This window comes from Leptosomus discolor, chromosome 25 (assembly GCF_034619465.1).
Source record: "Leptosomus discolor isolate bLepDis1 chromosome 25, bLepDis1.hap2, whole genome shotgun sequence".
Lineage (NCBI taxonomy): Eukaryota > Metazoa > Chordata > Aves > Leptosomiformes > Leptosomidae > Leptosomus > Leptosomus discolor.
In genome coordinates this window covers 4,274,824-4,302,746 of record NC_141415.1, presented here as the reverse complement: position 1 = coordinate 4,302,746, position 27,923 = coordinate 4,274,824, and the positions used below count along the sequence as shown (strand labels likewise).

General features: G+C 52.1%; 1 protein-coding gene across 2 annotated transcripts; it reads right to left on the bottom strand.

Moving 5' to 3' along the window:
• Positions 1-466: 466 nt before the first annotated feature.
• CRHR1 (corticotropin releasing hormone receptor 1) lies at positions 467-27,923 on the bottom strand. 2 transcript variants are annotated; one of them, XM_086478181.1, is made up of 13 exons: positions 27,882-27,923; positions 19,357-19,441; positions 9,959-10,078; positions 8,648-8,733; positions 7,439-7,545; positions 6,915-7,035; positions 6,510-6,663; positions 6,204-6,264; positions 5,224-5,296; positions 3,996-4,081; positions 2,091-2,226; positions 1,848-1,889; positions 467-607 (listed from the first exon to the last, which is right to left on the bottom strand). In XM_086478181.1, exons 1-13 carry the CDS (start codon positions 27,921-27,923, stop codon positions 467-469), a joined length of 1,254 nt encoding a protein of 417 aa, XP_086334307.1. The 2 variants fall into 2 exon arrangements, with proteins under 2 accessions (XP_086334307.1, XP_086334308.1); XM_086478182.1 differs by lacking the exon at positions 27,882-27,923 and having other exon boundaries at positions 6,915-7,100; positions 7,435-7,545; positions 19,357-19,429.

The following is a 27,923-nucleotide window of genomic DNA, read 5'->3' as shown; positions in this document are numbered from 1 at the left end:
CCCCCCAGCAGCACCCCAGCATGAACTCACTGGAAGGCTGACCAAGCCTCCCAAGGGATTAACCCCATAAGCTGTCTCAGCAACGTCCTGGTGTCTTGCCACCTCAAAGCAGTGCCAAACTCGAAAGAGGCAGCGATGGGACATAGGGCATCGTGCCCAGGATGGAAGCAGGCAGGGAGGCTGCTGCAACTTCTCCGGGCTCCTCCAGCTCCTTCTGCCGCCCCAGCAGGTCACACCGCTGCCAGGGAGATGACAAAGCAGCATCTCAGCTGTCCTGTCCTACAGGTCTGTCCCAGCAAGCGGGACAGGAGCTTCTGTAGGGTTTCCCATAGCTGCAGCGAGTCTGTGTGCCCTCTGTGAGACGGGTGGGTGCAGGCAGGATCTGGCCCCTGTGCTGTGCCATGTCAGGGGTCCCACACAGTGGGGACACCGGCTCCCCCATCCTGGATGGCAGCTCACTCCCGGCTCAGACGGCCGTGGACTGCTTGATGCTGTGGAAGCTGACACGGGTTGGGGAGGTGGGGATGGACATGGCCCGAGCCACACGGGCGCGGATGGAGTGCTTGTCCTGCCATCGGTGCCACCGCTTCCGTACAGCTGATCGGACCTGCGAGCGTGTGAGACAGAGGAGGGTACATTAAGTTACCACACAGCTGTCCAAAGTTGTTCAGAGACACCAGCCATCCTCATCCTCAGTTTTTCAGCCAAAAATGCTACCAAAACCCTGCCCAGCTCCCCGGGGGGCAGGGAGGGCCCTGGGAGCCCCTGTCACCTCCCAGGGCACTCAGCCTTGTTTGATGTGATGCCAGTGAAATGAAACCCTTGCGGCTGTGAAGAGAGATGAACTCAAACGACAGTGCCTCTGAGCACAAAATGGAAACAAGAGGGAGAAATAAATCTGGGTGGGGGCTCTGCGGGAGAGCCAGCATTTTACATACTGCATTGGATGCTGCAAGGGGCTGGAAGAGCTGCGAGTGACAGTCAGGGAGGTTTTATGGCTTGTCTGGTTCATGCTAGTGGCATTTCTTCAACATTAGTTCTGCCCTACAACAGCCCAAGTGCTTTGTGTGGCAGGTAAATAGTGAAGAAATGCCTTTTCATCTGCTGCAGTGCGGGATGGCCCTGGGAGACGGGCACTGAATGGAGGCGGCTGGGAGAACACTGAGATCCCCAGCCAGCTCCGCTGGGATCGAGAGATGAAGGACCATGAATTGCACGGCGTGATATGCTACTGGGTCACCAGCTAGCCCTCGTCCAGTCCCTTTTCCTCCTGCATCCATTACATATGATTTGGTAACAAAACGAGCTTATCTGGGGCAAACCCTCCCAAGCCAGCAAAGGTGCAAGAGCATTTGGGAAGAGGCAGAGGAAAGAGCTGCCCAAGTAATTGGCCCCAGAATCGACCTCTACTCTCATCTCCTTTGCTTTCTGCTGTCTGTGTTTTGGTCAGAGCCCAGGAGGTGCACTTGTCTGTGTCACGGCTACCCATGTGTGTATGAGGATCACTCTGGGGAAGGGTTTCCCAGGGATGGGGATACCCTTGGCTCTTCTGCTGCACCAAGTCACACAGGTGCACGCCTAGAGCATCTGTTCTCCGTGTTGGATTTTTCTTCCTCCAAAGGAGAAGACCAACAGTAGCCATTCCCATCTGGGCACAACCTGTAGCTGCAGATGTGCCTGGAGCAGGAGATAAAGTGCCAACTCTGATCAGCGAACACCTTCAGCTGGGGAATTGAGTGCTAGCACCCTCCAAGCCCTGGGCAGGGGCAGAGCCTCAAGCTGAGCTGGTGTCTGCTTGCAAGGAAGGGTGTAGACCCCCCTGAGCACCCCCAGCCCCCAGTGCTCACCTCGCTGTTCAGGAAGCAGTAGAAGACAGAGACGAAGAAGCCCTGGAAGAAGACAAGCAGCAGAGTCACCACAGAGCTACAGCCAGCAGGCACCCCAGGCTCGAGAGCTTTGGAGCAACCCTGGGATTTGGGGATGTCTGGTTTTGGGAGGGAGCAGAAGCAGGGCAAGACATCAGCCAGGATGGGCTCTTCCACATCCCTTGGTGGGGGGACTGGGATGGAAGGTAATGCTGAGGACCATACCTGGAAGGACTCCAGAAAGGAGTTGAAGTAGATGAAGACAATCCTGGAGATCTCATCCTCCCCTGGGTTGACAAAGAACAGCATGTAGGTGATTCCCAGCAAGGGAAGCAGCACCAGCGTGGCCTTGACTGCTTTCCTGGGGAGAAAACATGGACCTGAGCTGCCACAGTGCAGCCCTGGGCATGAGGAGTCCCAGTACCAGCATGACTGGGACTGGTCTGCCTGGATGTGGGCAAAGCAGTGACCGGGGAAGGATAGAGCAGGGTTGAGCCGTTTTCCAATGCGATTCCCAGGTGACTGGGCTGGTTTGAGCACTGGGCACCTTCTGTGGCTTCTCCATCCAGAAAAGGGCAGTGAATAGTGGAGGCCTGACCTTGAGCTGGCATGAAATGATTGCTTGGCTGATTTAAGGCTCGATTAAAAAGGAATTAAGGAGGGTGAAATAATTCACACTCTTCCACATGCTTTTATGAAAAACTTATCTCATCTAATTAATTTGATATCTTTCCTTGACGAGATTACAAGTGTGGTTTGTGAAAAGTAATAGTGCTGATACAGGAGGAAGTACTGGGGCTTGGCATCTCATTCATTTGGATTAGAGGACAAGAATGATGCCAAGTCAACCGTTTTTGCTTGAAAATCCTGTTAATGGACAGATTTCAACATTAGCTGAAAACAGGAAAAGTCATCCCTGGCAGGTCTGGGCTGGGCAGGGACAGGGCCCGGGACTGTGCTGTCGCTGACCTGGAGTAAAGCCACAACCACTGACACAAACTGGCAGGTAGTGTGGAGGGGCTGGGAATAAGGAAGGACATGAGCATCTTCAGGCTCAGTACACAAATCAGTGTAGCTTCTCCAGGGGATCAGCCATGGTAGCAGGGGGTCCAGCAGCTCTGCACCAAAAGCCATTGTCTAAGGTGAGCAGGAGACCTCCAGCTGTCCCTTGGCTGGTTTAAACAGGACTGCACAGTTTACGACCTACCAAACTCTCCAGGTTTTCCTGCCCCACAAAACGTTTCTGGGAAATGAAAATGTTCTTCTGCCCAAAGGTGAAAAACCTTCCCTGCCAAAATCAGGAAAATACTGGAAGACCAAAAGTCTCTCAAAGTTGTTGACTGAGGCCAACTAGCTTATTTCAATAACCTTCATCTTTGCTCACCCCAAGCTGAATCATTATCCCAGCTCAATACTCTGATGAGGAAAGCTGGCATTTCCTGATAATAACATCTGAATCTTTCCGTTCTCAGCTGAAAATGTCACCTTCCACCCCAAACCTGCTTCTCTTGACCCAGCACACAGTGAGATTCCCTGATTCTTGCCCAGAAAATGATCCAGAGAGCATTGATAAAGACCACTGTGTCTTCTCCTGTTCCAGGTACTCTGGAGAGCTGCTCTGACTGTGCACATCCCAGGCTGTCTGCAAAATATTCCCAATCAGGGAAGGGTTAAATCTTCCTGCTGGGTGCTGCTGAGAGTGTTGCCTTCTCCTTGCAGCTCCACGAGGAGGTGTTTGAGGTGGCATCGATTCATGACTCCTTTCTTGCCCTTTGCTTTGCTGCCAAGCGGTGATTTAATTCTCACCTCCTTGCCACGATTTGCAGCTCCAAGGCTGGTGAGCTGATTGGGTCCCACCAAAACAGGCTTTTGCAAAAAACCTCAGCTCCCAGTGGCTCCCTTCAAAGGCAGATCCAGCCTCTCACTGGCAAAAGCTCTCACTGGCCAGGATTTTTCAACAACCCCAGATGCAATGGCCATGGGTCTCCAAAAAAGCATTTGAGGTGCTCTTAGATGTCTCTCCATGCTCCCATCTCTATGATACTTGGCTGAGGGGACTGTTCCTATCCCCCTTAATCATGCCAATGCCGTTTCTAGGTCTGCTTTCTGCAGGGTCGCTCACGCTCTTACCTGTACTGGATCGTCTCCGACGTGGTTGAAGCTCGGAGCTTTGTCATGAGGATTCGGACGATGTTAAACAGAAAGATGAAGTTGATCTGGGAGGAAGAGGTCACCTGGTTAGTGTCTGCTCCCCCAGTTTTTCCCCCCATTTCCTCAGCAGAGGCAACGGAGCCCTGCCAGGGGAAATGGGAATGTTTCCTCTTGAACCTGAGCCTTCCATGCACTGGAACAGGACATCTGCACATAGCATTTTTAAAGCACTTTAGCCATAAGATTTAGGAGTTTGTTCAAGGGAACAGGGCAGCAAGGCACACCAGGAGACTGATGAGAAAGGGCAAGTGTTACAGAAAGTGAAAAAGATGGAGGGGGAGCAGGAATATAACACAGCTGAAGGGATTTTGGGAGAGTGGCTGCCATCACAGCAAGGAGCCGCTTGGCCCCTCTCCCAGCTGCCAAACCACTAATGAGGGCGTGGGGAAGGTGGCGCTGGGAGCTGAGCACAATTGACACAAATTACAAGTGGCCTGGCTACCTGACGGGCTGGGAAATGAGAACCAGGCTCAATTAGGCAGCGAGGCTGGTTGGTGCTGCTGATTAGTGCTCCCTTGGGTTTTCTCAGCATTAGGCAAGGAGGGAGGAAAAGCTGTGGGACCTTGTGCATAGATTTCCACCTTCAAACACTGGCTGGTCCCCAGGCACTGCTGCTTGTGACTTGCCACCACTGCCCTTCTTTGTCCCTTCCCAGCAAATAATGCTCTATATGACCCCTGGTTCAAGCACCACAGCTCAGCCAAGGGCCACAAGCAAAGTGATGTGGATCAGGGAACGGAGGTGAGGTCCCCAAGCTTCTGTGAATGCTTGGCAAAGTACCCACCTGCACCCAAATAGTGCCAGGGCAGGGATGGAGGGACTTAACTGATGCGTGTGGGAGTCTGACGATGGGAGCGTCCCTATCAGAGCGAGGTCTCTAGGCTCCCTTTCTAGACCACCCCAAGCCAGCAGGATTCATGCACGCTATTTCTGACTGTGTGTTAGGTGCCCGAACTTGCTCAAGGTGCAGGTTGGGTGAGGGGAGCTGGGCTTGCAGGGCGAGCGGCATTGCTGCTGTGGGGCAGCACAGCCAGCTGCAGTGGAGCAAAGCTAAAGGAGAGGGCAAGACCCTGTTCAGGAACAGCCTTATCCCATGTGCAGATGGGAAGGACCCCATATTTAGCCAGCAGGGTCGCTTTGCTCTTACCAGAAGCACCAGGATCATGGGGCCTTGGTAAATGTAGTCGGTATAAACTCCCGCTCGCTTCCCAAACCAGCACCTGTAAGGCAAGGACGAGGGGTGTCAGGGACGTCTGGTGTTGGGGACAAGCCTGCAGTGTGAGTGACTGGATTCACTTCTGTCCTTGCACAATCTCTGTAAGTTACTGTCCATAGGGTGAAAGCCCTACTTCTGAAACTGCTGTAGCCACTACGCAATAGCTTCCCCGGCGAAGCCAGTATATGGAGGACACACGGGGGCTTGTGGGGGTGTTTACAGACCCCGTGCGGATGTGGGAACTGGTTATTGTAGGATAAGCAGGGATGACCTTACACACACACGGGTCTGGGTTGGCTCTGTCCTCAGCAAACCCTGCAGGAGCACACACAGGTGTATCCGTGTCCTGGGAGCACCTTGTTGGGTTTTGTTAGATCAGTGCTGTGCCTGCGTGTGCAGCACAGGGCTGCTGAAGTCAGGGGGCAAAACTAGCACCAAAACCCAAGGCAAGCTGTCGTTCATCTAAATGGGCCCCTTTTAACTTCCCTGTCTGTGTGATGAGCTCTCAGCTGCCTGTTAAGACCTCTATTAGCAAGTCTCCGTGAAAATGGCTCAGGTGGTGGTAGTTTATATCTCTGCTGGTAGATTAAATCCCAGCTCCATTTAACAAACACAGTGGAGGAGCTCTGGCTTAATCTTGCCTTTTCCCCCTTAAAAATCTCATTTGCCCTTTGAAGACTAAAATGCAGCGGTAGGCGGCTACAGCAGGGCTTGTGCGGCAGAGAGCCTAAAGGTGGGATAAAAGAAAGAACAGAAGAATATTATCTTTTTTTCCTCCCACCCTTTCCATGTACCCTGCCTCGTGTCAACCCTTCCAGGCAGGATCTGTGCCTGCCACAGCCCCTGGCACAGCTGATCTCTGGGGAACTGGGATAGAAAGGAGAACAGGGAATGAGAGCAATTAGGCTCACTTCTCGTTGTCGTAGTACAGCTTCCCGATGGCCCAGGCGATGATGATGGGCAAGGGGATACCTGCAGATGAACACACAGATGAGTCTTGGGGGTGCAATGTTTCCACAAAATTATGCTATAACAGGGATTTTCTCACACAGGGCAAACCACCGGGTGAGATGATATGCAAATCCCATCCTCCTGCACCCAGCAGCCTTTTTCAGCTATTTGGGTGCAAGAAGAGCTGGAGCAGAGGATGGAGGTGGGCATCACTCACCACTAAAGCCCTGGGTACCGGTGGGTGAAGGGGAAATCCTGGTACTTACACCAGCCGATGCAGATGAACATCCACTTGCGGAGCTTGTCTGTGGAGTAGGTGAGCACGATGGCCGTGTGCAGGTAGCAGCCCTCGCCGAACATCCAGAAGAAGTTGGTGACGTGAAAGTAATTGTAGGCAGCAGTGACCAAGCGGCACCAGACCTGCCGAGTGGGTTAGGAGGGGACATGGAGGGTGAAGAGCAGAGCTCTGTGTTACAGTGGTAAAGCTGATGCACAGAGCAACACAGACCCCATGTTTCTCATAAGCCTGAGTTGTCCTCCAACCACCAGGCAGCCCTGTTTGGCTCCTCAGTCTGCTTTTGTGGCCTCATCTTTAGGATCCTCAAGCTCCCCACACACCCCAGCCACTCAGGGCTGGGCTCAGACTGACTGCCCAGCAGAGCTGCACCTACCACATTGCTCTCATGCACATCTGGGTTCATCGTGAGCTGCACCACAAACCACGTGGCATTGCGTAGGATGAAGGCTGTGATCAGGTTCCAGTGGATGATGTTCCTCAGGCACCGGATGCTCCTGGAGAGGGGGCGACAAGGGGCCATCAGAGCATGGCGGGTGTCTGAGGACCAGCCACATGTGGGCTGGGAGACAGGGCTGTTTGTGGAGCAGAATGTCTTTGTTGGGACCCCAAGGGTGAGCTGCTGGGGCCATGCTCTGGGCGAAGTGGGCAGGACAAACGCCAGGAGGTGGAAGGCATCGAGGAGGACACTCTGCCTCCATAACCGAGCAGGAGAAAAAAAGCTGCAGAAGAAAACCAACCCTGAGATACTCGTGATCCCTCCAGACTGGAGAGCAATGTCCACGGGGGAGGATATGGCAGAATGCAGGGGCTGGGGCTGTCCCCAGCCTGAGGGCTGTGGGGTGACCTCTCTGGGCTTGTCCCCCCAGCAGGAACACAGCAGCAGGTCGGGTCACTCACCGCAGGCGCATGAAGAGGACGAAGGCCACGAGGAGGGCCCCCAGCGAGACACAGTGCCCCAGGTAGTTGATGATGACGGCTATGTGGTAGTGCAGCTTGCTCTTCTTCTGGAGGGGGAGGATGGAGAAGGAGTCAGCAGCAGCTCCAGGTACCTCCACAAACCCACTGCCTCCACCACATCACCTCCGAGAGCTGCATCACAAATTTTGGGCCCTTTTTCAGAAAGCAACTGGAGCCCACCTGGCACAGGAGAGTGGAGATGGGGCTGGAAGGGGACGCGGCTGGTTGGATGGGGCTAATGTGGGCAGGAGAGGCACCAACGTGGCCCTGCAAAGGGCTCAGGCGTTTCACATCCTACTCATGCCAGGGTAGCTCGTGGTTGCTGCCCCTACATCACCCCTGCTCAGCACTAGGACATCCTCAACCCATCCGCTGGGGAAATCCTGCTGTACTTCAGCCGAGCTGAGCTCCCTGGCAACGTGACATCTGATGTCTCAGTTCATTCCCCATTGCCCTGGGGGCAGCTGAGTGGCTGGGATGAATTTGGGCAGAGGGAGCAGGGGATCTGGGGAAGGTGTGAGTGATAATTAAATTAATTGATCCTCCTGCTGTTAGGCACTCATCCAACCTGTAAATTAGCAATTAACTGAGTGAGAAAACCATTCCTGACAAGAGATATCAGCATCTTAAATACCAGAGGTGATATCAACTGCAAATGAACAGCCCCTATCTCTTTGCCTCTACTCTAAGGGGTGGCTTGACCTACTCAGGGGCTTGTAATTCTTGGTCCTCATTTTTTTATCTCTTTCGTTCCTCAACATCTCCTTTATTTCATCGCCAGCAGGGAGGGACAGGGTTTGCACTGAATGCTTATGTCACGAGGGAGCTGGAGGAGGGCGACGTGGCTGGAGGGTTTGCTGATCTGTACCCAGCCGGCCTGGGGCCAGGAGACCTCACACTGCAAATCCTCTTGGATTTTTAACAGGGAAGGAAACAGGTATGGCTTTATTTTTGGCAGAGAATGAAAACGCAGAACAAGAAGGGAGTCGTATACGCTGCATGCAACCTTATACCTGGGATGCTGCTGCACGCCCAGCCCACAGCTCCCTGGGGCCATTCCTGGCCTGGATGCTGTTGCCTTTCAAACCTCCATTGTCTGTCCCTCACCATCTTGCCAAGAGCCTGGCTGAGGGACTACCAAGGTCCTACCTCTTCGCTGAGGATCTCCTGGCACTGGGAATAGTTCACCCGTGCTGCCCAGCTCCCATTAGCGAGGCACTCCCTGTAGCCATTATCTGAAAGAGAGGGTGGACATCAAAGGGTTAACGGTGCATGGGGATGGCACAAAGATGTGACCTGATGACTGTCACTAATGCAGGGGTCACTGACATCAAGACAGCGGCATCTTTTGCTTTGAAGCCAGCTCAGATGCTGCCTTGGTCGCAATTGCAGAACCGAAATCCTTGGAACATTTCAGACCTGCTCAAGGGCTTTGGCTCTGCCCCTCGGCACTGGAGGACCCTGTTGCCTCCCACTGTCGAGATGCAGTGGGAGCAGCATGAGTTTGACTCTCCTTTTCATCCCCTCTGTGCCACTTGCTCGAGCGATCACCTGCCATCCCGTGAGTGCTGCTGCAACGGCAGCGTGAAGTTTTCACTTCTCTCCCTGCATCAGGAGCTTTCTTCGCCTCCCAGTGAGGACGGTGAGCGACAAGACTAATTGGGAAGGAACGGCCGCGACAGCCCCCGAGCAGTCTCTGATTAGCATCAGCACTGGGGTGATGCTGAGCTTGTGCTATTAACAGGAGAGACCGTCAGCCTCATGAGGGCGATGGGATGGGACAGGGATGGGGATGGCTCTTAGGCAGGAATGAGTGTGGATTAATGGAAAGAGACTCCTGCAACGGTATGAGAGGCACCACAAAGCAGTAGCCATATGCATGTGATCTTCCACTGTGGCAAAGAGGTGTGGGACAGAAAAATTGATGTTTTCTGTGGGAAGCAAGATGTTTCTTTCATCAGAAGCAGCACTTGGGTGGTCAAAAGGTCAACTGTGTGCTAGGAATGGCTTTGGGCACTTTTCAAGTGCCTTTGCTTTGTCCCCTGCTCCCAGCACATCATCAGCAGTGACAATGCAGTCACTCCTGCTAGGAGGGGATGAGCCACAAGGTCACTCAGTCCTTGCTCAGCTGGGTGTTGCAGACCTCTGTGCCACCTCCAACAGCAGGGCAGGCTCACTCTTCCCCTGCCCCCAAGATGGGGACATCAGCCCTCTCCTCCTGCACAGAAGCACCTCCAGGACGACCTGCTTATAAAGGTGCTGCTGTGAAATCACCCTCCCTGAAATCTGGGATATGATGGCTTTTCTCTTATTCAGTTGACGGACCCCACAGAGCCCCCCAAGGACCTCTGGACCCAGAGATGTATTGTCACTTGTGCCCCCCCAGCGGCTGATGCACGTGGATCTCTGAACTCCCCCACCCCTTGTCCACCACGTCCCCGCCAGTGCTGCTCATCTTACTCGTGGTGTTGTACCGCACGCCATAGAAATATTCAGGGCAGGGGCGAGCTACCAGCTGTCCCACAGCACTCCGAGGCCAACACGTGCCGATCAGGTCTACAGAGGCGTTGCACTGGGGACCTGTGGGGAAAAAAAGAGTAGAGGGTTAGTGGAGGTCTGTGGGCCACCATGGGCCACCTCCAGGCTGTTGAAGGGCCAAGGTCTGCCTGGAGAGCTGGGGCTGCAGTGCTGGCTGAGCTGATGGGTCGCTGCAAGCTCAGCCCCCAGAAAAGCCTCAGACACCAAACGAGGTCTGTGCAGAGACTCCCAAAGGATGGTTGATCCATCCTGGCCATGACTATCACCCTGGTCCTGTCTGAGCAGCTGGGTTAAGCCCAGTTCTGGCACAAGCCTGTATTTCTGACCTGGCTTCCCAAGTCAGGTTGGGGTTCCCTGGCTCTGGTCTTCCAACCCTGCTCCTTTCTTCAACCATGAATTTGGCATCCAGCCCTGCAACAGCCAGCAATAAGACAGGCTCTCCTTCCCAGTGGTGACTCCAGCCTGCTGCTGGTGGGACGCTCCTCAGAGCCCCTCCAACCCTCTCACACCTCCTGGCTGCAAGATCTCCTTCCTAGCAATTCCTGTTGGTTTCTTCCAGTCTTTCCCAGGAAGAAAACTCCAAGTCTGCTGCTGCTATTTCAGATTTCAAGCAGGACTTGTGTGCTTTTCCCAGCTACACGAGTGTGCTAACATAGGCATTAGGTAGGCCAGATTGCAGGCTTTTTTATGTGCAATTTGTGTATATTTAGAACAACATGTACTGCAGCTAAATATGTCCTAGCTACATCTCAAAGTGAGGTAGGAAGCACAACGGCTGTAATATCCATGTAATACAATCCTTGACAGGCAGCAGATGGATGGGCAGCAAACCCTGGAAGGGACTGAGTTCAGTCCAAACCACTCCTGGTTACCAGAGATGTTTGTGCTGCTGGTGCAGAGACAGACATTGCCGTTTCCTAAGGCAAAACACCCCGATTCACAGCTCTCTGGGTGCGAGAACACAGTGTTTCCTTTCCACCCAGGCTCGATGGTTGTTATTTGAATGCCTTTCCTGAAACGTCCTATGGATAGAGATGGATAAAGAGGGACCGAACCAAAAAAGCAAAATATTGTGTTATTAATATGATGCAGGTTTTCATGGGAGAATTTTTGTTTTCACTGATTATCGGAAAAATTGGTTCCTTGGTTTCTTGGGTTGTTCTCAGAGCAAATTTTCAGTGCAAAGAAAAAGTGGGTTTTCTTCAAGCATCTTTGCAAGGGAAAACAACTTTCAAGCATGTGAGCTGGGGAAGCACCAGAGTGTGGTGAGCATTACCTTCTGCCTTCCATAGCTTGTAGTGGGAAATTAATTTTAACGATGACCTTTGCTTTTAGCTTTGTAAATGTGTATGGTTGCTGCAGCAACCTTCACTTTAAGTTAACTGTTTTAGGCCTGTATTTCTTAGGAAACAAGGTGCATTTAGTCACGTGTAGTGTACGTGTCTGTGCTTATCTGCATCCATTAGCATTTGTTGAGCTCCTTAGTTGTTTTGACCCAAATTTGACAGAGAAATAGAGGGTCACAGAAATGGAAGTGCCTGTTTAAAATTTTATGATAATATTTATCCAGGGAGAGAAAAGACAACCAGTAATTGCTTCATCTAAGGACAAAGTTAAATTGCAGGCGTTCTCCCTATTATCCACCCTATCTGGAATATTATCTTTTCCTATCTGGAATAGGAAAGGCTTCACGTGGGATAAACCAGCACAGAAAAAATGGGGCTTGCTAATGCCCAGAGCAGCTCATGCAGTCATTGAAAACCCTCTCTGTGACCTGGGGGGCTGAGCACAAACTCCATTTTCTCCCCATCCCCTCATGCCTCAGTTTACCTCCTGCATCCCAGGGGCTGTGCTGGGGCACTGATGCAGACTGCTCAGGGAGGACAAGCAGGGAAGACTCAGTAACTAAAAGTCAGCAGAGCCAGAGAGTGGCAGCAATGGTGCTCTCTATCAGTCAAACAAAACCACAGCAATGCCATTAATAACCAAAACCAAAACAGATTTGTGGAAATTTTGTGGTCGGACAAAGGTGGCATTGTTCTGTTATATGTCTGCTCAAGTCTGGATTTAATACCTCCACGTTTCTCCAAGGCACAGGCTGCCCAGAGAAGTTGTGGAGTCTCCTTCTTTGGAGACATTCAGAACCCACCTGGAGGCATTCCTAGGTGACTTGCTCTAGGTGGTCCTGCTCTGGCAGGGGGGTTGGACTCAATGATCTTTCGAGGTCCCTTCCAACCCCTGACATTCTGTGATTCTGTGATTGAATGCTGCTTGGCACTCCCATTAAAGCGCTGTGGACACCCACCAGTTGACAAACCAAGTGGATGGGTCTTGCACGCCCACCATGGCAGGGATGCGGGGTGAAGGTGGAACAGCATCACCAAAAACTCAGCCCCTTCCTCGTCCTATGGGTCGGGGTTGTGGTGTGGGGTGACATTCAGTTTTGGGGGCTGCAGTCGGGTGAGCAGAGGTCAGGCTCAGCCAGGCTGTAGGAGGCTCCTGGCACATCACCTTGCGCACAGCAGGCTTTGCCCCAGCACCGCTGTAGGCAGCCTTTTGAGGTCTGTCCCACCAGTTTTTAATCTAGTGGGTGGCTGTAATATATTTAGAGAAATGCTTGATGAAGAAAAGCTGCAGAAAGCAGATGCTGCTCTTTCTGCTCTCTCCAGCATATAGGGAAGAAAAGAAAAACCTCCTACTGGTGAAGGGTTAAGTGAAACAGCAAAGGCAATGAGTGCCGTGAGGGCTTCGATGTCCCATGACCGTCTGCTCCAGCTGCTCCCCAGTGGCACATGGCTCCCGGCACTTAGAGCACTGTTTAGCATGGAAATTATATGTATCAGTGCTAAACGCTTCCATATCTGCTTTGCGGCCCATCCGTATTTGCAGAGGGATTATTCTCCCAGGTTCTGCAGATGTCTGCTTCAGCTTTCTCAGCACCCTTGGCTGCACAGACACTTTTGGTCTTTGCAGCTTCACAGCCAGAAAGGTCAATGAATTTCCTATCTGCACCCAATCCCCCTGATTTGGCTCCCTCACCCACAGAAACACAGCACTTGGGGTAGAAAGGAGCTGGTCCTGCTTCAAGATGAGGAATGTGGCACAGGGGCTGTTTGGCTACAACGAATGGAGTAGGGGCACTCAAATCCCTTCTCACCCGATCTCCTTTGGGTTGTGCTGCTTTGAAGCAACAGAAGCATTTCCTTTCTTCTGAAGAAAAGAAGTGCCTGCCCAGGGACTTACACTGAGACAACTATATGAGAATGACTGTCTCAGGATGACTATAGCAATATCACTCCTGTTTATGTAAAATATCCTTCTCCAACCTTCTTGCACCACTCACAGAGGCCCCCGAGATGGCTCCAAGCTAAAGCCATGCAGCCGTGTGAAGCCTGGCAGTGCACACCTCTCCAGTCTCAGCTAATCTGCCAAAAGATTTTGAGCAAATTTAAAGAGGACGGAGCATGTTTATCCTGGGCCAGCGCCACCAGATGTGTGGCCACGGTGCTCTTGAGCTGATGCCAGGAGGTCTGAAGAATGATTGTACCATCAAATCACTTGTAGGATGGTATGAAGAGGAGTAAAGCAAAGGTTGTGCTGATATAACCATGCCAGTAAAGGCGTTCTTATCTCATACCAGGCAAAGCTTTGCAGTGATGCAGCATCCCGGCTTGCTGCTATGCCCCCAGCAAGCACGGCTGCTTGAAGAGCAAAGCCTCTTTCCTCTTGTGCAATGCAGAAGGGCAAGGAGAGACGATGGAAATCTGAATCAGAGGCTCATTCCCATGGTTGGGAGTGATAGGACTATTTATCTGAGGCATCTCAGGAGGCTGAGTAACAGCTGAAAGGTCACATCTCTACCTGTCCTGAGCTCTTACTCAACCACAATTATCTCTGTCCATTCCTATCGTCCTTGGTGACTGCATTGCCGCTGCTGCCTCTTGAGCAGGCTGAAGCCTTTGGCTCCTTGAAGGTGTCCCTGCTGCAGCGCTTTGTTTGGTAAATGGGGCTTCGTCTCCACATCTAAGCAAAATATACTTGCTGCAGCCAGTGTGCAAAAGGTTGTTTGTCCCTCCCAGGTAGCCCCACCACACTGGTGGAGCAGAAGGAGCCATTTCACACCTTATTGCCCCAAAGCAAGGGTCTTTGGGGTGATCCTCTTATTTCAAGGCGCTGATGTGCCATGGAAGGTTTGCTGAACGCCAGCTGCGGAGCCACACAGGTGCTAAATGCTTGAGTAACACCTTGAGACATTGAGGGAGAGGGCATTGGGGGACAATTTATGTTAATGTGGCGTTGAAACTGGTGTGGTGGAGCTGCTTGCTTTCTCTCTGGGTCAGGTTTGGGTACTCAGCATGTCTGGGAGCCACAGCTGTCTCAAAATACTTAGATCCTTGCTTACACCCTACCTCAAGCACTGCTTTCAGTAGCACTGGGTGTTTCTATTTACCTTTGTAAGAGTATAGTCCTTAAAAAAATCCCCAGTAATCCTCCCAAGCATTCAGGTTCCACGAGCCTCAATGTAAAATAATTACACAGGCTAGTTAAGCATTATGATAGCAAAGTGTCTTTGTAATGAATTTTCGGCTTGTTTCTATTCACCATCATTGACGGTCCCCTTGGGTCTTTGCTGCTGTTCTGAAGAAGAATAAATAGGAGTCATGAAACCTAGCTTCTGCCATTGGTATTTGATGCATCTGCTCCATGTCGTTACTTAAGACTGACCTACGTACAGCTTCTGTGGAGCATGTGTATTTATTGAATATGTAGGGTAATGGGTGGGGTTTGGGGCATATCTTGTTCTCCTGATATGACCTGTAAAGTAGTCACAGTTGTGTTATTACCAAGGGTAGCAGCAAGTGGTTTATTCCCTGGTATTGGCTGGGCTGTGCTGGTGGGTGATCAAAGAAGCATAATCCCTCACCGGCAGAGTTTTCCTAGGAAAGACTTCTAGTTTGGCTACAACGAATGGAGTAGTTGGCAACGATTTTACTGCATCCAGTCCAAAGTACAGTTTAACTATCGTAGCTGCTGCTCACGCTGAGATGTGCCAGGACACTGTTTCCTACCAGAAAACCTCATCACCTTCTTCCCTCCTCCACTGCAATAAAATCTATGAATATAAGCAAGTTTCTATTGACATCGCTGTTTCCTAGATGATGGAGCAGTATGGCTTTATCAATACTAGTATAAACTTAAAAATACTGTGATTTTCCACATAGGTGAGTTCACATTCTTTGTTTCCCAAACCTGCCCCAGTATCACTGCTCTCCCCTGGTGCTAAGACCCTGACAGAACTTGTTGCTGCCTCTTCAGCCCCTGCTCAGCTCCTTTATTAGTGGGAAGCCTTGGTGGGAGTGATGCCAATGAGGCTGAAGGGAAAAGGGGCCTGATGTTGTTAATTTGAGCTTTGTGAATTTGAATTTCAGTCTCTCCCCAGGGGACTCAGGGAGTGAATGAAACAGCAGCGGCACGAGAAGGGACTGCTGGAGCAGCATCAGCGGTTTGGGGAGCTGAGCTGGAGTGGGTGGAAAGTCTCTTGGTCAAACTGTCACCTGCTGTGAAACATGTTTCCAAACCTGCCTGCTAAAGTGCCCGCGAAGGAAATGCTGTCAACACTCACTGCTCTCCTGTGCTTCCCAGCCCCAGGCTTTTGCTATATCTGGACCAACTTGATTTGCTTTATTTAAATGCAAAGCTACGCTTTCTTCCCCTCCTTGAAAAAACCTCCAGTTAAAAGAAGAAAGACCTTTATATTCAGTTCTGCCTCGCTTTGGTGTCATTTTCCTTTGCTCTAGGCGAACTTGCAGTGGCAGGAAATGTTTCTTACCTGGGAAGGAATCAGCTGTGCTCCCCTTTCTCCCCTGAGCACACACACGGGATTGAGGATAACAATTTATTGTGATAACAGTTTAACAGCTTAAAGGAGTGACTCGTGCAGCTGGGGCTATTAGCAATTGGGTGCCAACTCCTTGGGCTGATCCAAGCTTGAATGCTACGAACGGCAAAACAACCCCGTGAGCAGTCTGAGCTCGCTCTGCTCGAGTGCTTTCTGCTGGGCTGCTTTGGAGAAGCCTCATCTAATTAAGAAGAGGCTTTCCCATCTGCTCAGATTCCCCCTTCCTTCTCCAGAGAACTGCCACGTCGGGAAGTGTTCCTGCAGCTGCAGGGGAATGCTCTGCCCTGATGGGTGAAATGACCTTGTCCCTCCCTGGTGGGCTTTGTGGCGGGGTGAGGAGAGAAGCAGCTGTGCACAGACCCCAGGGAGCTGAAATCATCAGGAAGACAAATTTGAGGTCTGAGGCAATCTGTAACAGACCCCGGGGAGCTGAAATCATCAGGAAGACAAATTTGAGGTCTGAGGCAATCTGTAGGTTGGGAGCCCTTGGGACAGGCACTGATCCACCCTGGACAAGGGGTGCTGATCCTCTCTGCATTCCTTTTCAAGCCTCATCTGGGAAGTTCTTTGTTTCCAGATGTTTGGGGATGCAGCTGACCCGACTTTCCTAATGCACCATGTTGACCCCAAGTCAAGCCCGATGTGATTTCTGCATGGAGGAGAAAATATTCACTGCTACTGAGGAAAGCAGCCCTTCTGATGGAGAGGCCAATTGTGTGGAGATGCCCATGTGTCCCAGCACTGGCCAGAATCAGGAGCTCACTAAGAGATATTTCAGACATATACCTAAAATATCAGGTTGGACTGTCCCACCTGTGCAGGGAGCCTGAATGCCAAGGGACATTGCCCTGTGTTGGGGACAGTGTGCTCAGAGGAACGTGGGTAAATCAGTGTTGATAAGAGGGCAGGACAAGGGAGCTCTGTGGGCCTCAGCTGCTTCGCTTCCTGGGATGAGGGTTTGCTTGCGATGCCTGCAGCCCATCAGCCTGGTGAGCATCACCCCGGATCTGTCACCACCACGCTGCTGCGAGCAGAGACTTTTCCAGCTCAGTGCATACACCTCGGAGAGTGCTGGCACCCTGGTGATATCACTGTCCAGCCATGCATTCCCATTAAAAAGTGTGAGATTAAATAATGAAGGGACTGGTGACCCGAGACAGGAGAAGAACCCATGCTGGGCTGTTTTTCGGAGAAGGGATGCTGCACACGGGCACGAGGCAGGGCCCCTCCGTGCATCCAACTGATGCCCTGCTGAGCCGCACGCTGGAGGACCGTTGGGCTCGTGTTATCGGCATGTGCCATTACCCAAGGGTTATGCAGACAGTAACAAATTAAGTCTCATGGCCTCACTGCAATTCTCATTAGCGTCATCCTAACGACTCTCCACGTTAAATAGCCTCGAAAGAAAGTTTCCAGTTTTGTAAATATCCCTCCCTAGGAATCACTGCCTGAATCAGGCAGGGCTTAAATGGACCCCAGGGATGAGGGCTGGCACTAAGCTCCACTTACCAAGCAGCATATGTAAGACAATTAGTTTCATCTGTAGCTCTTGTTCTAAGCCCCCTTCTTGAGCTGGAAGTGGCTATCTCATGTGCCAGCCCCATCCCAAATGAATGAGTTACTCGGGGATGACAGGACAGATGCATGGAGGTGCTGGAGATTTTGCAAATCTGAAGCCTGGCATATTGTGCTCCCCTGTCCCAGGGTGATGGGCACCGAGGTGCACTAAATCCTGCTTGGAGTCACGCTAATAAATCCCTACTGAGCAAAGCCCAATCCTTGCGGAAAGCAGCACCCACTGCTTTAGGGTGGTGGCGATCGTAAGGCATATCCATCAGCAAAGCCGTGGCAGAAATTCTCCCCCTTTTTGCCCTCTCCCCTGGGCTCAGGAGGTTCCAGCAGTGGATCACAAAGGCCATTACCTGGGCACGAGGATGTTCAGGGACCTGCTGCCCTAGGTCTTGCCACCAGCTGGTCTGTGCATTGCAAAAGGGCCCTTCAGTGCTTGGCTGGTGCTTCTGGGGGTCAGAGGCACTGGGGTCAGAGCCCACAGAGCTGGACACATGTCGCACTAGGGGAGGTGAGTAAGAAGAAAACAAATGCCATTTATCACAGCGTAAAATGGCCAAGAACAACCACCTTGCCAAGTGGAGAGATGAAACTCTCAGGGAGCAAAGCACATGAGTGATGACCAGGTTTCTTGTCTGCACTGTGCCCAGGCTGGAGACAAACAGGCATTTCCATTTCCACTGGCAGCCTCGTTCTCCCTCAGCTTTCTGCCTCCGTTTCTTGGGCTGGGGATGCTCTGGGGATGCTCCTTGCAGGGCCCTGGTGGCCTGGGCTCAGCCAGGCACTGAATCAGCTGTGCCAAGCTGTAACTTTTTAAGAAGGAGTTTTAAATGCTGCTGTTACTGGGAGCCGGGTGGTGGGCAGCCATCCATCAGCACCAGGCCTTCGTGGCCATCCGTCACCCTGATGGAGACAGCTGCTCTGAGCAGCAGGGACTGGGGCAAGCCAGGCAATTGCTTGGTGCCTGCTCAGGTCTTCATTCAATTGTGGGAAAACGAACTCTACCACATCCCTGAGCTGGGGAGGACTTTTCTCCTTGTCCTTGTGAGCTCCTCTCATCTCCCTGAGCCACCTTCCCCCCCTGCCAAAACCTGTCACTAAGCCAGACCTGTCACTGCTGAGGTGACACCCAAGTCACATCTTGAATATAGGCCAAAAGCCAGTTTTGGCATAAACACATCTTGAGCCTGACCTGGTTGGACGCAAACCTGTGTATGGGTGTTGAGTAGGAGTGAGCTGCCTGTGACCCTGCTGGTCTCACCCAGCTCAGCTGAGCCAGTCCTGGCCATGGCCATGTCCCCAGAAGCTCCTCGTGGCTGGTGGCTTCCCAAAGGGCTCAGTGGCACACATCTAGAGTGCTGAGGGATCAAGGGTAGCCGAGTCCTGAGCACACGGTGGCCACACTGCACTGGTGATGTGGTCTCCGCAGAAAGTCACAACCTCCAGTTGTCACCCCTGGGCAGGGAGATGGCAGAGGGGGGTGGGCATAGGTGACAAAGGTCCTGGTGTCCCTGGGCATGGCAGAGAATGGGCAGCACAGGAGCAGGGGCTGGACAGATATCTCTTTTCCCTTCTCCTCCTCAAGCCCAGCCCAACAGACATTTATTTTCTCTTTTTTTTAGCTCTCCTGAGCTCTGCATTTTCTACCTGCCTCAACTACCACCCTGCAAAGAGACTGCTGCAGCAGCCAGCACGGGGGCTGCATCACAGCCTCAGCACATCCTGCCTCCCCCCAAAAAGGAGCTGGGCAGCTGCATATCAGCCCAGAGACATCCCCCTACACCCTCTTCCAGCCATACCCTGCTGGGTCCCCTGGTATGACTAGGGTGGCCTGGGGACGCAGGACACTCACCCGTGTGGTTGGTGACAGGCGGCAGGCTCTCGCAGTACTGCTCTTGGATGGAGGCTGCAACTGGGCTATTCCCGAGGAGAAACACCTGCAGGGAAGAAGAGCAGACCGCAGGCAGGGTTATATGTGCAATATGTCGCTTCCCCAGCCTCCAGTCCCTCCTTGAACACAGCACTGGTTGAGTCAGATCTGAGCTTGTCCACGTCTTGGTGGATGCCGCCCCTCAAAGCTGCACGGTGGACATGTACCCATTTGCAGGATGGGTTTCCCAGCCCAGAGGAGCTGGGCTTATCCAGGCCGGGGCTGTGGGACTGATGCTCTTTGTTTCCCACCCACTGATCCTCTCCTGCCCCAAATATACCCCTCAGCAACCATATTGCAGCCTTGCACAACCCCTGCTGGTCGTGGAGCTTCTGCTATTTAGCAATTTAATCGACAGTTTTAGCATCTTTGCAACCTGAGAGCAGACAGGGGAAACATGATAAGCCTGACACCACGCTCAGAGTTTCAATGCTTTATTAAAATCACAGCCTTGTAAGCTGTCAGTGGGAAGATGCTAATACACATCCTTAAGGAGATCTGATCCACAGTCAACTGGCTCTGGCTAAAGCCTTTTTTCAGGAGAAAGGCTTGTCTGCAGACACTGACATTCCCATTGCATTGGGAAGTATTGATCAGGATCTATCCCACTCCTTCTCCAGAGCAGCTCCCCAATGGCTCTGTAGCAATCCTCCAAGTGAAAACCATCGACGCCGTCTGCATGGGGAGCTATTTTGGAAAAGCTGCTACTGAATTATTGTGCCTTTGCAGGAGTTTGGGGAAACCAAAACCAAGGAAGGCAATTACAAGCGGAAGATGGCAGCGGGACAGTGCTGTTAGACCCAAGGCTCACCAGGGAGGCAGATGAGGGAAGGATGGAACCTGCTGTTTTGCAAAACACATAGCTTTCTAACGAAGCAGCTGCCCACTTTTTCTTCTGGCTCAAAGACAGGTGGCACGGGCTTAGCCCCTCTGCCCAGGGGACAAATGCCGATGGTGGATGAGGCTGGACTCCACCTCTCTCACCCCAAGTGTGCCCTGCAAGGACTGACCCAACCCCTTGGAAGAAACCTCACTGCTGACTGACTGAACGGCAGAGCCGTGCCCCGAAATGCAGGCACGTACAGATCCCTTGGGAAACTCAAACCTGAGCCTGGAGGCAGGAAAGGCTGCAGCCTCCTCTACTTGCAAGCCAGCTCCCAGCTCCCCAGGGCGGTGGGCTCGGACTCCGTCCTGTGCTGAGCCAATACAATGAACAACACTCTCCTCCTTCCCCACCAGCCAGGCTGGTCCCCAGTGCCTGATGTCCCTTCCTGAGTGCCATTTACCTTCAGAACTGCTCTGGGTAGGGAAAAGATGGCCCTCCTCTTGCCCTCTAGCTGTGTAAACGCTGGCTGCTCTTGCTGGCACACCCAGCAATACTGAAGCATGGGGGGATTTATTCAGACACGGAGACAAGCTCAGCACCCACTTGCTCTTTTCCAAACAACTATTTACTGCTTTGCAAAGCTGATTTTGACAGCAAGAGAGATGTCAGGCAGACGTATAAATCGAGCTGAGAATAGCTTCCTTGTTATGACTGCTCCAGATGGCACAGGGGATCCGGCAGCAAAACCCTGCCCTGAGCGCGGGTGCTGCATGAGGCTCCTGTTGTGCTGGTCCTGCAGCAACCAGGCACCTCCTGGGTCTCTTTATCACAAGCTGAGGCCACCCAAACTCCAGACATGGGGTAAGTGACGTGTAGCAGGGTCGGCTCCCCTCTGCATTGGTGCCTGCAGCTGGTGTCTGCCGGACTTGGCTCTTTGCACAGGTAGCTGAGACTAAAAGGGTTCCTCCCGAAAGGAGATGAGATGGTTTGCCTACCTGAACGGGTTCTCAAGTGTTAATTGGATGTATTTCTCCTAATTGCAGCCTGCTCCAGCCTGGTAGTGCCTGTTCTCCTTCCAGACACAGGGAGAGGTCTTGGCACTGAGCAGCAGCGTGGACCAAGCTACAGCTAGAGGGGAGTATGGATGGCGTGCAGTCCCTGGCTCTTTGCAGGCTTTGTAAATGAGCTGAAACGGCTACAGAAGGAAGAAAGAAAGAAAGAAAAAGATTCCCCAAAACACAACAGACCCTAACAGCTTTTTTACCAGGCTCTGAGTCTTGTCTCACTGCCATGTGGCCAATGCTCTTGACAGAGGCAGAGGTTTTTTCACACTCCCATCAGCCCCAGCTCGAGGGGGACAAGCTTGGGAAAGTGGCAGCTGCAGGAGGTTTTGCACAAGCCAAAAAGATCCTGATCTGGTACCCTGACGGTCGAGCTCTTGTCTGTGTTGCCCTTTGTGGGTTACTTTAACCCCTCCCCATGCTTTGCAGAGAGAATAGGTCAAAGCTTCGTCCTTGAAGAGCTTCACCTGCCAGAGCGTTGCTGCCATAAGATGCCACATGGTGCCCAGAAGGTCCCAGCATGGCTGAGCTGGAGCCAAGCACACCTCAACAGCCCCAAAACAGCAGTGGGTCATGCTCGGGCCAGAGAGGAGCCATGTCCCTCTGCCCTCCTGCCCTGCTTTGACATAGGCTGCAGCAAATCATGCTCTGCAGTGAAGAACACCTCCACGACCTCTCTCAGACTGCCAAAATCCTGGAGAGCTTCAGCTGAGCAGTCAGCTGCAGGGGAAAGAAAACCAATCTGCTTTTCTAGAGGCAGCTGCTTTGCACAGAGGTCCCGGCCAGCCCGGAGGGTTGCTTCCACTGGGTTGATGGTTCTACTGGGAGCTGCACGGGCCCCGTGAGGCCCTACACTGGCAGCAGCTTCTCCTCCATCAGGAGCCACCAATTGCCTCAGCATCTGCCCAGCTCCCTTCCAGGCTCTGCAAACATCTCCGTTTTATGCATCGGGAGGCATCACAGCAGGCGCCGATGGTGCTGGGCTAACCTCGGACCTCATGGAGCAGCAAGCTCCTTCCTTTCGCCCCCATGTTTCCTGCAGCGGGATCAGCCGGCTCCCACCAGTCCTTGTTGCACGGCTCAGACACCAAAACCTGATGCTCTTCCAGTGTTTACTGCATCCCACACACTGCAAACACCAGCTGCAGTCAGTGTCCCACCACCCACCAACTCAAGGCTGCCCCAGAAGGGAAACTGAGGCACCGAGTACCACTTGCCTAAGGTCGCTCAGGCTGTGCTGCACCATGTAGGGCAGGTCACTCCTATCTAGACCCACTAGCTGTATCCTGATGCAATGCCACTCGCTTTTTCGGAGACATTCCCTGTGCCCGTGAGGGGCACAGCGTGGCAGGTCCCCTGGGCCAGGAGATGCAGCACAGTGGGCTGAGCCAGTGTCTGCTCTTCAGCACGAGGAGGCTGAGAATCTCACTGCTGGTATGGGTGCGAGCATCAAAGTCACGCACGTGCGTGCACGGCATCAGTCTCTGTGACCTGCCACTGACCTAGCAGCAAAATTCAATTAATAACAATTAGGAATTAATGTCCCCCTGCAGTGCTTTCCCTCTCCTAAGCAATCCACAGATATTAATTAATATATTCACATCAACCCCCGCACCGTACTACCCAGAGACAGGCTTGTCGCCCCTTGATATCTTATTGCCTCAAACAAGATCGGATCTGCGTGGCAGGAAGGGCTGACAGCTCTGAGCAGCGAGATAGATGGCTCGTAGCCTAATTAGCAATCTAAGATGGGGCTTGGGTTTTCCACTTCTGACAGGGCTGTAATTGGAGAGCGGAGCGATTAACAGGACGAAGCAGCGTGAGCCAGTGGCTTTGCACAAAGCTGGAGAGGTCAGTGGGACTGATGGATGGTGACGGCCACCGAGACCTCCCTGGCAAGGGGGTCAACACCAGCCACCTTGGAGTTGTCCTTGCTGTAGGGACCTTTCTTGCTCATCAGTTCTGCTCCCCAGCTTGCTGCCCCCCTGTGACACTTGGTGTGGAAGAAGAAAGACCTCCTGGGACACATGGGCAGGGGAAGGGCTGGGCACAGTCTCTGCCCTGGACCTTTGCTGAGGTTCCTCAGGGTTTTAGGCTGGGATTGAGCCTGCTCTTGGCCCCAAGCCTGCAGAAAAAGGTGCCAGACTTTGAGTGTTAAATGCAGTGAATGTTAAAAGAGCTGGATGCCAGCCTCGGACGGCAGAGCAACACCAACAACGCGGGAAGGGAGGGAATGGTGCAGCATGTCTTGCCGACACTGCAGCCATAGGCTGGAGATGGCCTTGAAAAGCCTGACTGAAAGAGCTGCCCCCTCAAACGTGCTTGGAGGTGGCCAGGGTGCTTCCAGCCCCTGCTGCCCAGCCGTCCCTGTCCCCTGCTTTCACTCCACTGTGGGGGATCCCTTTGCCCTTGTCTCCTCTGTCTTCCAGGCACCGACTTCTGCAGCTGATGAGCTTCTTACCGCCTCCACCTCGAGGGCTATCACTTGGACACATCCCATCTCCAGTCCAAGCCACGAATGAAACCCCTGGGAGCATCTGGCCCATGAAGGACCCCCTCTAAAGCCCCCAGCCTCAGCCCTGACAGTGACCTTCTTTGCCACCCCCTGAGCTCAAAGTTTCTCCGAGACCCTCTCTTTACTAACAAGCGCCCCGTTGCTCCTTCACTTGTTTTCATATAAAGCCGTATCAGAAGTGCTGCTATCATCAGGACATCAAGGCAAAGCGCAGGCAGCAGAACGAGGCGCAAAGCAAGAGCCACGGGGGGATTTTCTGTGGCTGATGTTACTCAGGGGGAAGAGCAGGCAGTGAGAACACCTCCATCTGGCATTAAAATCTTTGAATTTATTAATTTAGTCATATTAGAGGGCCAGCCCCCCATTGCGTGTAGACAGAGGCTTTGGTGTGAGTATTTATTCTGTTCGGATTCTCTCTCTGAGCGTGTTGGATGCAGATCCTAACAAAAGAATATCAATCAGGGCTACATGGATGCCCTGTAAAACCTGATTTATGAGCAATTAAAGGTTTTCCTGGATTAAGGTCTGGTCTCTCTTGCTTGCCATAAATAATTCTGACTTCATTTATCTATCAAAAGGGGCATGGATTTTTGGGGACAGGTTAAAAAAAGAATAATGGCATTCAGATGTTGGAAGCTAAAGGCACAAACAAGGTGGGGAAAGGGACACTCTCCCCATGAATCAGCCACGTGAATCAAAGCAGCTCCTGCAGCATCTGGATTTGCCAAGGGCTGCTAAAGAAGAGTTGGAAGGACAGACACAAGCTCAGGAGAGGGCTGTTTTTCTAAGGTGGTTGTGATAAACTCTCCTGCAGATTGTACATATGGGACTCATGTGCACTTGCAGATACTTTCATTTTGGGATTGGAGATTTGCTTTCCCCAGCTGCCTCCCAAGACCCACACCTTGGCTGCCCCAAGTGCCCTCCTTCACCCATCACCATTTTAGGGTCATACCCTGGGCTGAATATCCACTGTTTAATTCACCCATAATTTTCCTCCAGTTTATCTGCATTCACAGCTAGGGAAAGTTTGGCCACGCTAAAGCTGCCTCTGCTGTTGCCTTTACAGTGCAAATAGTACAGGATTTCAGGGTGGAAGAGGGACTGTGATCTGCAAAAGGCCAACACCCTTCGTCCTCTGCCATCTGAAAGGAGGCAATGGCTTCTGGGTGGGTGAATCACTAAGAAAGCAGGACACTGCAGAGAAGGAGGGTCTCTATTAGTTTAAAATACAGTTAGGGAAGAAAGGAAAAACAACAGATGGGCCTCTGGGTATGTTATACAATCTTCAGAAAGAGCCACCCGCTCATGAGTGACAGCTCTCAAGCGTTGGACAACGGCTCCTGGGCTCTATTGAGGGAACCCCATACTAATGATTTGTGCTTTCCTTTGGGTCCAAATGCTGTTCTCCAAGATAAAACCACAGATGCAGCCTCTCTAAAAGCTGCAGACTCAGACCTCAGCTTGAGATTGTTGCTTGTAACAAACTTCTGGGCCAGCCTTGTGCAGGATTTCTGGTGAGGAGAGCTATATTTCAGGGCAGGGTTGAATTCTCATCGTATTTCTATATATTCATCCTATGGCAATAGAGCAGCTGTTCTGGGAACAGGCTGTGCCATTTCCATTCACTTCTTCACTGGAGATGCGAAACCACGGGGATAATTTCATACACACTGAATCAACGCCGGCTTTTAAGGAAAGCGAGGACTGGAAGAGATCCCCAGGGTCAGCATGTCCTGCTACTGCAGCTCCACATCTTACGCAATGATTTGAGCATCAGAGGGGTAGGGGGTGGTTTTTGGGCTTATTGCTGCTGGAGCTGAACAAGGGAGAGGGGAAACTACCCCACCCCCAGCACCAAACTCTGTTTTTTCATAAAATGCTTCTGCAGACAGTTTTATCAGCCCCAGAAATGTCATCAGTTCCTGACAAAGCTGCTGGTGAACTGTTTCTTTTTAATCACTTGTTTAGTTTGTTTAGACGACTTGCAGGGTGCCAGGGAGCATTTTGCAGCAAGTTTGGCTGCCTGTCTCCTGGTCTGTCTGTCTGACCCCCCAAGGGATGTCTACCCAGCAAGGCAAGGTGAACAACCTGGTGCTAAACTGGAGCTGCTGGCCAGATGCGTGGGGGACACCTTAGCTGTGCCAGCCCAAGGATGTGCAGGCTGCAAAACTTTCCCAAGCAGGGGAGCTTAGCCCCTGCTGAGCTCTCTGTGGGTGCTGGACTGCTGCAGGTCTCTGCACTCACAGGCTGGAAGCTGCTGTGGGTATGCCTGGCTGCAGGGACGCACTGACTTAAGGCTGGAGTTTCATGGTCCTTTAGCCCATGCTGTCCCCAGGACAGGGTTGGGATTGTGCTGGGAAAAGGTCTGAATTTTGAATGCATCTACTCAGAAGAAAAAATAGACAATTTGACTGCAAATGGGCTGTTTTGTTAATTGGGTGTTTCTGTTTGGAACTGGCTGGGAAAGACTTCTCTTTGCTTGGGCTGGTTTTCGTGCTCCCCTCCTGGTCCCAGCCTCAGCGCAGGGGGGGTTTTGCACTAAAACTCTGGAACCTTTTCGAGGATTTGGCCCCTCATCTTTACGATACCGTCCTTGGGGAACACCTAGGGAAACCCCTGAGCCTGAGGAGGTTTAGCAGGGGATGGGAGCTATATCTCAGCACCTTTGGGCTCTCTTTCGGACCACTTTTTGCTCATACAGTAGCTATTGAGAGCTGTCATGCTCTCTGTCACCATCTCAGACCCTGCCCCTCTTGCTCCAGGTTTGCAGCTTTGCCAACAGTGTCCCCACATATCGATCAAGGAGGACCTGGTCTGGGGGGAAGAGATCCTGCCCTGTCTCATCTTCATTTCTTACATGGGAACCAAACAAATCCTGAAGTGGGGAATACAACCACAAAAGAGCTCCTATAAAGCAGGATTTGGGGTGTGCAGCCATAGGAGAAAGCAGGTGCTCTAAAGAGGAGCTTTTAAAAGCAACACCAACTTGGCAAGGAGGTCGCCTGGTGCATATCAGCTCCTCTCATCACTTAGGTGAGAACTTTCCTGTCCCAAAGGTGCAGCTAAATACTCTTCCCTGCTCTTAGGGCTGGCGATGCACAGTGAGAAACCAGCCTATGGGGTACAAACCGCAGCGGTGCTAACGGGGGGGGGGCTGACCTGCTGCTTTTTCTGCTCTTTTAACTCTGCAGTCACAACCAGGCCACCAAGACAGCATTTTGCAGAGAGCCAGGCAAATTTTGTCTTTTAACCCCCTCTGACACAGGTTTAATCAAAAACCTGGTAATTTTGTTTAACTGCCTATATAGGTTAGGTTGGAAACCCTTTCATCTCCTTGTTTCCCTAAGGCTTAGGATTTAAACATGCTTTGGGCTGGGAACATTTCTTTTCTTGATGAGCCCTCGAGGAGAGGGAATATTGCTTCTGACAAAGCATTTGCATTTTGTGCAGAGCTGCAAAATTAGTGGTGGCTACAGTTCCACAGTGAGCAATTTCGAGAGGGAAGTCTTGTGCTTTGCAGGTGGGGGGAAAAAGAGAGATTTCTTTAGAAAATCAATTAAGAGGTGAACAATTAGGCATTGCGTTTGTGTTGTCCCCATCCATCACACCCCCAGCGCAGCTGCCCCCTCCTAGCAGCCTAAGGAAAACTGGTGGCAGCTGGTTTCACTGGGAGGTGTGAGGCAGCGAGCTGCTGGGAGAGCTGGGCTGCGCTCGGGAGGACCTGGCTGCAAGTCTCCCCTTCTTTAATGATCCTTTCACTGACTCCAGCCCCCTCCCTCCTAGCTTTTGGCCATCGTGACCTCTTGCCAAGCCCCCGTGAGCTCTTGCCAAGCCCCCGTGAGCTCTTGCCAAGCCCCCGTGCCTCAACTGGAGGAATTCTCCCGAGGGCCCTTTGTGTAGCGGTTTCTCCTTTTACTTTTCCCTTCCTTCAAAGAAATGGAAAAGTCATTGTGGAGAAAGCGAGTGGTGCAGGGTGTGGAGGGGTGATGGGGAGGAAGGCAGAAGGGCCCTTTTGGGAAAAGAGGACTTAGAAGCATCTTACCTGCAGGAGGAGGAGGAGGGCAGGACATAGGCTGGGCACCAT